The 8767-nt window shown below is 50.7% G+C and overlaps 1 protein-coding gene across 1 annotated transcript in view; it reads right to left on the bottom strand.

The window, feature by feature from the left end:
• The window catches only part of Myo15a (myosin XVA), a 54997-nt gene continuing 46230 nt past the window's right edge, over positions 1-8767 (bottom strand). Inside the window, exons 61-65 of the mRNA XM_027921466.2 lie at positions 8537-8670; positions 7160-7293; positions 6331-6464; positions 3907-4047; positions 1-335 (exon numbers count right to left, since the gene is read on the bottom strand). Of these exons, the coding sequence (XP_027777267.2) occupies positions 234-335; positions 3907-4047; positions 6331-6464; positions 7160-7293; positions 8537-8670 (645 nt within the window). The 3' untranslated portion in view covers positions 1-233. The remainder of the gene's footprint in view (positions 336-3906; positions 4048-6330; positions 6465-7159; positions 7294-8536; positions 8671-8767) is intronic.

Below are 8767 nucleotides of genomic sequence, written 5' to 3'. Positions count from 1 at the left end.
TCGAAAGTTCCTCCTGCTAGCTGATCCAAGTCTGTATGCTGTACTTCTGTCCCAACTCTGGATCAGTCTTCATGGGTTCTTGGGGACTTAAGTCTCACCTCCTGTCTCCCTTGATCTCCCCTAAGGTTCTGGGGAGATCACTGGTCCAGAGAGGTCCAGAGAGGTCCAATGGCTCTTTTGAGGCCACGTGGCAAGTCTTCTGATGGAAGGCAGCTGGAGAGCTGGGGGCCGAGTTAGAGGAGGGTGATTTCACTGGGGGGCAGCGTGAGTCGCTTCTCCCGGGCACTGAGCAGGTTCTCTACGTGCACAGCTACCACTCGACACAGCTCGAGACCCTGCAGGGGACACAGCGAGAGTCCTGCATCCACTAACCCTTTCCCAGCTTGGTGTGGGACATGCATAACAGATGTGGTTTGGAAAGAGGTGGGGACCACCATCTGCATAGGGACCCTCATCCCCACCTCCCTGGGTGCTGGGAAGTGGCTGGAAGATGGAGTGAAGGGCTGCGGGTCATAAGAGACAAGCAAGTAGGGGACAAGATACATCTGGTGATGCTGCTGTGTGTGATCTGCATGACCCAGGGATGCTTGTTTTACCTCTCTGAGCCTCTCACAGCCTCACCTATAATAAGGTCTCTGTTCTTTTTTTTTTTTTTTTTGGCAGTACTTAGAATTAAACCCAGGGGGACTTTACCACTGAATTATATCCCCAAACCCCTTTCTATTTCTTTTCTTTTTTTTTTTTTTGTTGTTACTGGGGATTGAATCCAGGGGCACTTAACCACTGAGCCACATCCCCAGCCCTTTTTAATATTCTATTTAGAGACAGGGTCTTGCTGAGATGCTCAGGGCTGCGCTAAATTGCTGAGGCTGTCTTTGAATTTTCAATCCTCCTGCCTTAGCCTCCTGTGTTGTTGGGATTACAGACGTGCACCACCACACCTGGTGAAGGTCTCATATACCAGGGCCTTCCTCACAAGCAGTGGTTAGGGAATCAAATCAGTGAAATTTGATTTCACATGAATCCTTTACATTTAAAAAATATTGGTCCAAGGGGCTGAGGGGTAGCTCAGTGTTACAGCGCTTGCCTAGCATGTACCAGATCTCAGGTTCCATTCCTAGTACCACACCCTTCTGGTCAATAAATGGGAACAGTTTCTAATGATGGGTTGCCATGGTTACCCCTGGCACCCCAGCCTAGAACAAACCGTGACCTAGACTCAGGTCTCCCAAGTGGAGCAGGGCAGGAGAGGGCACGAGGGAATTGTGGAAAATTGACCTGGGAGTGTTGTGCACAGACCAAAGCCAGTATCAAAAGCCCACCCCACCCTGCCCTGGGATTCCTAGAGTGATAGGAGCTGAGAGTGATAAAATAATAGCAGCACTTACTAAGTGTGGACTGTGCCAGGCCTTGTCTAGAGAGCTTTCTATTTAATCCCTGAAGTATCCACCTCCCTGCTTTTTTTTTTTTTTTTTTTTTTTGCATTAGAGGGTCTTCTGCATCCTAGTCAGGCAAGCACTCTACAACTGAGCTATATCCCCGGCCCTTTCTATTTTTTACTTTGAGACAGGATCTTGCTAAATTGCAGAGGCTTGCCTCAACCTTGCAACCTTCCTGCCTCAGCCCCCTGCCACCATACAGGGCTCCTGCAGTGTCCCTAAGGGGCAGTATTTAGAATTAAACCCAGGGACACTTTACCAGGGAGCTACATACCCAACCCCCTTTTTATTTATTTCTTTGGTTTTTTTTTTGTTTTTTGTTTTTTTTGATTACTGGGGATTGAACTCAGGGGTGCTTAACCACTGAGCCACATCCCCAGCCCTTTTAAATACTTTATTTAGAAACAGGGTCTCGCTGAGATGCTCAGGGCCATTTGTACAAGTGCAAAAACTGAGGCCTCAAGCCATGGAATTGCTGATTCCCAGACCTCTTAGTGATAGGATTTAAACCTGGGTGGTAGGGGCCTGTAGTCACCCTGAAGTGCTCTCTGTGAAGGTTATCTGCCACCCTGGAGGCCACCTCAGCTAATGAAATGAGTGTGTGCAAGATGGGAGTCCTCCCTGTGGTCAGTCTTTTGCCTGCCCACATGCTGCTGTGTTCTAGGTTTTGCTGGAACTGTAGCCCAGCTGGACAGGTATGGAAACTGGGGTTCAAAGATAAACAGGACTGTCTTGAGATGCCCTCATGCTGCTTGTCAGAGGTAGGTGGGAAGGGGACCAGGTCTGTTGGCTGCACTCAGAAATCACCTACTCCTTGGAGCCTTTACCTCTTGTGTAGTTTGGGTCCCCTGCACATGCTCCTAGTACTGCTTATGACCTACGGAGAGATTCCTTCATATCTGAGACTCCAGGGTCTGTGAGGGTTACTACAGGGGTCTCAGTCACATCAGTATTTTCAGGGCTCATATAGAAACTGCTATACAGAGATGCTCAATGATTATGTGTTGAATGAATGAACCCCCCCACATGTACAGGAGGGAGGTAGAGGTAGCAGCTTCCTTCCAGAGAGGGCTACAAGGAAATGGAGAAGCCAAAAAGGTCTTCAGCCAGCCAGCCAGCCAGCCAGCCAACAAACATGCATTGAGCATCTACTATATGTTAGACACTGTGCTGTGGACACAGTGTGAAGGAGACAGCCATAGCTCTGTCCTTGTATCTTGGAGGGCAAGACAGACAGTAAGTAAACAAATACCTAACTGATCTGTAAGCCATCATGAGAGCCAATGAAGTAGAGGTGGTGATTCATCACAGAGGGTCAGGGAAGTCTTCTAAGAAGAGGGGCTCTTTGTGCTGAAACCTGAGCAAAGGGAAGGAAGGAGCCCTAGGACAAATAAGGGAATAGCATTCTTGGTAGAGGGAACAGTGAGTGCAAAGGGCCTGGGGCAGAGAGTGGGAAGGCAAATATACAGGTGGTCTGGGGAGGAGATGGTAGAAAAGGAGCCAAAGAAAAGGTGCTGGGGCAGGTGCGAGGAGACAGAAGGACACAACAGCTTAGAGGGCAGGTTCTGGGAAGCAATGCAGGCCCAGAGGCCAAGGCTGTCAGAGGGAGGCTCAGAGTGACCCTGGGAGCAGACAGAGCATGGGAGAGGGACAGGGAGCCTGGTCCTGAGTCACAGATTTCCAAGGGGGTTTTGTTCTGGTCCTGTTCCTCAGAGGCAGGGCTGGTGCAGTGGAAGCCCCTCTCTCTTTCCTGGGAAATCAGCCCCTCCAAGATAGGCCTGTCGTAGAGGTTGACGTTGGACCCAGATCTCCATGGGGGATGTGGCAGGCTTGACACAGCAGACGTGCGGGCCCCATCTCCAGCTCTGCCCCTTCTCTGAGCCTCCATCCTGTCTCTCTGGTATAGTGGAAACTCTGGTCCTGCCCTGAGGGCTGTGGAACTTGGACAGGATCCTAGAAGTCACCCATGCCTTTTTAAGAAGCAGCCACAGTTGAGAAGGCTCAGGGCAGACAGGCCTCCGTTTCCCCTATCACAGGGGAGCCCCCTTTCTCCAACCACCATCCTGGGTCCCATGATTTAGCTTCCATGCCTCAGCCTGGGTCAGCTTCCTCAAACCTCCCATGACCCTGACCATTCACCAAACTCCTATGGCTCCCTCGTACCCTTAGAAACAAGCCCCCAATTTTTCGCTTAATATTTGAAGAACTCCAGGACTTCCCTTTCCCTGGATCTATCTCCCCAGTGCCCCACCAAACTCTTCACCTTTCTGCAGAAGCCTGAGTCCTATTCCATGGTCCCACTACTGAGCTGCTTCCCTGGAAGACCACCAAAATGACCTGCAGTTCTGTTCCCTGAGCTGGGCTGGATGCTACTTTGGCCATGGCCAGGATCTAACCTGTCCTGGAGAGAAGAACCTGGTGAGTGGAACACGAGAGTGAGAGCCTGTGCGACAGAGCCAGGACCCACCTGCTCCAGCTGCAGCTGCATGGTACGCTGGGCCGCCACATCCCCCAGCGCAATCTCCACATAGGGGTAGCTGGAGTTGGCTGTGGGCCGCTGGGTCCGTGTAGACTGGATCTCCTTCAGGGGGAATTTCACAATCAGCTCCTGGGAGTGCAGGAGGAAGACAGGGACAGTCTCAATCACTGTTATCACCTCCCCCTGAAAATCAGATCAGTGGAACACAGGAGGCCCCAGTCCAAGTGTTGAATCTCTAGTGATTTCCTGTGCAACCTCAAGCATGTCACTATTCTTCTCTGGACCTCGGTTTCCTCATCTGTGAAACTAATTCAGCAAATACAAATGATGCATCTGCTGGCACTGTTCAAAATGCTGGAGATATGGGATGTCATGGATGCTGTTGGTGTCCTGACCTTCACATCAAAGCTGCTTTCATGAACATCTGTATCCCTTTGTCTGGGGCTTGATTTCCGGCCCAAGAAACAAAGGGACCACATTCAGGGAAAGGAACAGTGATGGAGACTTAATGCAGCAGGAGGAAGCCCTGGACTAATGATTGACAGGGAGTGGTAAGTAACAAGGGCTCCCCCCAGCTGGACCGACTTCCAGTTACCCACATTGGCAATTCGTGTGGTAACGGGGCCTTTATTGTCTCCACCCCTTCCCTGCCCTAATTCCACCCTCCAGTGTTCCTAGAATCTCCTCCAAATAAGCCACCTGCCTTGGAATCCTCATCTCACACTCTATTTCTAGGAGCAAGCCTAAGAAAGGAGCTCTCAGGTTCTATTTGTGATGGGCTGCACTGTGACCTCTGCAAATACCCAGTGAAGCCCAAAGTCCCAATACCTTGAATGTGACTCTATTTAGGGACAGGGACTTTAAAATGGTGATTAAGGGTCTGGAGAGGTACTTCAGTGGCAGAGTGTTTGCCTAGGATGTGCAAAACCCTGAATCCCATCCCCAGTACTACCAAAAAAAATGAAGTTGTTGTTATGGTTGGATCTGGAATTTCCCCCAAAGGCTCTTGTATCAAAGGTTTGGTTCCCAATGCAGCAAAGTTCAAAGGTGGCGCTTTTGGTAAATTGGATCAAGAAGGCTCTGACCTCATCAGTGGATTAATCCATTGACAGCTGAATGGACTACCAGGAGGTGGTGGAAACTGCAGGAGGTGGGAATGCGTGGAAAGGAATGGATCCCTAAGGATGTGGCCTTGGGGACTACATCTCATCCCCAGTCCTTGCTCTCATTCTGGTTCCTGACTGCCACACTTTCCTCTGCCATGCTCTTCCATTATGATGTCCTGCCTCATCTCAGCACCAAAGTAATGGAGCCAACTGACCATGGACTGAGAACTCTGAAACTATAAGCCAAAATAAATATTCCTTTTTTTAAGTTTCTTTTTTTTCCAGGTATTTTGTTACAGCAATGAAAAACTGACTAACCAGAGGTGAAAAAGTTAAAATGAGGCTATTAGGGTGAGTTCTAATCCATTGTTTTTTCTTTTCTTTTTTCTTTCTTTCTTTCTTTTTTTTTTTGATACCAGGGATTGAACTCGGGGGCACTCAACCACCAAGCCACATCCCCAACCGTAGTTTGTATTTTATTTAAAGACAGGGTCTCACTGAATTGCTTAGCACCTCATCATTGCTGAGGCTGGCTTTGCACTCATGATCTTCCTGCCTCAGCCTCCTGAGCCACTTGGATTACAGGTGCACGACACCATGAATGGTCTCCTTATAAGAAGAGGAAATCTGAGGGCTGGGGATGTGGCTCAGTGGTAGAGCAAGGTATGCACAAGGCCCTGGGTCTGATCCCTAGCACCACAAAACAACAACAAAAGAATAAATCTGATCCCAGTTACTCTGGAGGCTGAGGCAGAAGGATCACAAGTTCAAGGCCTGCCTTCACAATTTAGTGAGACCTGGTCTCAAAACAAAACAGAAAGGATTACTCAGTAGTAAAGTGTAAAAAAAAAAAAAAAAAAAAAAAAGTGGGAAGAGAGAAACTCTAGATACAGAGACACTGGGAATGTGCACACACTGAGGAAAGGCCATGTGGGGACACAGCCATCTGCAGGACAAGGAAGAGACCAGAGTAGCAGACACCTTGATCTTAGACTTTCAGCCTCTGCACATGGCAGAGCAACCCCCTCAGCCTGTGGTGTGTTGTTAAGGCAGCCTGAGCAAGCCTTAGAGTGTGTCACCTCACCCCCCTTCACCTCCACTCTCTGGAGTGGGTTCTGCCATTACTCCCATTTTCCAGATGGGAAGCAAGGCTCTGAGAGGAGAAGAGGATGGCTGGAGGTTATGCAGACAGGAAATGGTGGAGCTGGGCTCCCACAGCTGGCAATCTTGGCTCCCGGGGTGGGTGGGGGACCCGAGGACAGAGGGGATGGGGGAAGATGGGCAGAGCCAGGCAGAGGCCACTTACATGGGTCTCGATGCTGAGGAAGTTCAGGCCATTATGGTTGACAGCAAGGATGCAGGGGGCTGGCACGGAAACGTTGCTGCAGCTCTGGATGAAGAAGAAGGAGGAGCCAAACATAGGAAAGGCACTGAGCAGGCCTGCAGTGGGGGGAGAGCGGGTGTTACCGTGTTAGGCCGGGCCCAATCCATGACAGCCCTGCCCCTGAAATGCATGGCTGGCCTGAAGAACATCCTTACCTTCCTTCTCTCACCTCTCTTGCCTCTTCCTCTATCCCTTCTTCCTCACTTCCCACTCTCAGTTTGCCCAAGGTCACCCACAGTCCCACCCCAATGATGTCTTTGAGAAAAAAAAAGTCTCCTTTTGCCAGGCGTGGTGGCACATGCCTGTAATCCCAGCAGCTTGGGAGGCTGAAGCATGAGGATCACAACTTTGAGGCCAGCCTCAGCAACTTAGCAAGGCCCTAAGCAAGTGAGACCCTGTCTCAAAATAAAAAATAAAAAGGACTGGGAATGTGGTTCAGTGCCCCTGGGTTCAATCCCTAGTACCATTAAAAAAAAAAAAAAAAAGGCTCTCCCAGCAGCGTGGGAGGCTGAGGCAGGGGGATCGTGAGTTCACAACTAGGCTCAGCAAAAGTGAGGTGCTAAGCAACTCAATGAGACCCTGTCTTTAAATTAAAAAAAAAAAAGTCTCCTCTCCCAATAGGTAGGCAGCTCACCTGCCACTGAAAAGCCTTTGTGCAAAAGGAAAAACTATGTCTCCCCCTCCTCCCGGATCCCCCCTTAGTAAAGCCCCTCATGACAATACCCCCCAGTCCTGCATCCCCAGCTCTTACCCAAGAACTGGGCACGGGCCTGGTGGGGGCTGAGTGCCTGTGTCTGTGGCCGGTGCTGGCTGACCAGGTTGAGCCAGGCTGAGCCGGCTGTTGTGTGGTAGAGCTGAGTCGGGATGTACTCCTGGACCTCCCGCCTGCGTGTGGAGGGGACAGCAGCCCTGAGCACCTGCCACTTAATCCCCACTGTGCAGCAGGTATAATACAAAGCGGACATGAGTGTTATGTGTCCCAGGGAGACTAAACGCTGGGGAAAGTAGAAGGGGAAGATAGGAGTGCAAGGACTCCCATGGTGCCTTGGTACACGGCAGGTAGGTGGCCCCGCCAGGGCTGGTACCCCCAAGATCCCTGCTTGCAGAAGAGGAAACTGAGGCTCTTAGAAGTCCACAGAGCAGTCCAAGGCCACACAGCAACCGTGAACTAGTATGTGTGGTGGGGAGACTTGAACCCACGGCAGGTTCATCCTTTGTAGCTGCCGTCCCCAAAGAGGAGCCCAAGCCAGAGAGGTTTGGAGAGACACAGGGGTGGGGGAGACACAAGAGAGGGCAAAGCAACCACCAAGGGGCTGGTCAGAGCAGGAGGCAGAGGAACGCTGGGAGGCTGAAGAATGAGGATCACAACTTTGCCTCAAGGCAGGCTCTTTGCCTCTTGGCACATGTGAAAATATCAACATCAGTCCCAGTCCATCCCAGCTGCCCTGGGCTGCTGACAGGGCAAGATTGGAAGAAAGTCAGGGGAGTCCTCTCTCCCTGGGAGTTCCCACCCCTGGGAGCTCCCACTCCTTGGTAACATCTGGCCTTCTTTGCATCGCTGTGGTAAGAACCTCGCATCTGGACCTAGCATCCCCAGATTTAACCATTCCTGGTTCCTTCACCTACTAGCTGGCTAAACCTCAGTAAGCCACATAATCTCTCCAGGCCTCAGCTTTCTCATCTGTGATCACAGCAATTCAGGAGACTAAGGCAGGAGGATCACAAGTTTGACGCCAACCTTGGTGACTTAGCGAGATCCTCAGACTCTCTCAATATAAAAAGGGCTAGGAATGTAGCTCAGTGGTAGAGTACCCCTGGGTTCAATCCCCCCCTCAAAAAAAAAAAAAAAAGAAAAAGGAAAGAATAGTTGGAAAAGAAGTTAAGACAAAACATATGCAGAAAATATTTTTTTTATCACTAAATTGACTCTGAGTTATTAATGCCAACTGTCCCAGCATCTATGGTGAGCCAGAGGACTTTGGCCCCAGGGCCAGGACAGCCCCTTCTCAGACAGCCTTACTGTACAAGAGAGGATCCTGGGCGCCCGGGATGGGCAACTCTGAGGAAGGTGGGGTGCGCTGAGGGTGCCAGGGTGCCTGTCTGCTCTGGCTGATAGGCAGGTGCTTACACACTAGGCAGGTAGAAGTGGTCCTTGGCACGGTGTTGCAGTGAAGCTAGTTTGGACACCTGCTGCAGCTGTTGCTCACTGGGCCGGCTGGCTGGCACGCTGCTGAAGAGGCCCTTCAGGTAGTCAGGCAGGACCTGTGGGGAACAGATGCATGAGGGGCTGCCAGGCAGGTGCACACCCAGGTGTTCACCTACAGGGAGTGTGGAGACCGGCAGTTATTATTCTAGCTTA

This window comes from Marmota flaviventris, chromosome 17 (assembly GCF_047511675.1).
Source record: "Marmota flaviventris isolate mMarFla1 chromosome 17, mMarFla1.hap1, whole genome shotgun sequence".
In the NCBI taxonomy this organism is placed as follows: domain Eukaryota; kingdom Metazoa; phylum Chordata; class Mammalia; order Rodentia; family Sciuridae; genus Marmota; species Marmota flaviventris.
This window is presented reverse-complemented; position numbering and strand designations above follow the sequence as displayed.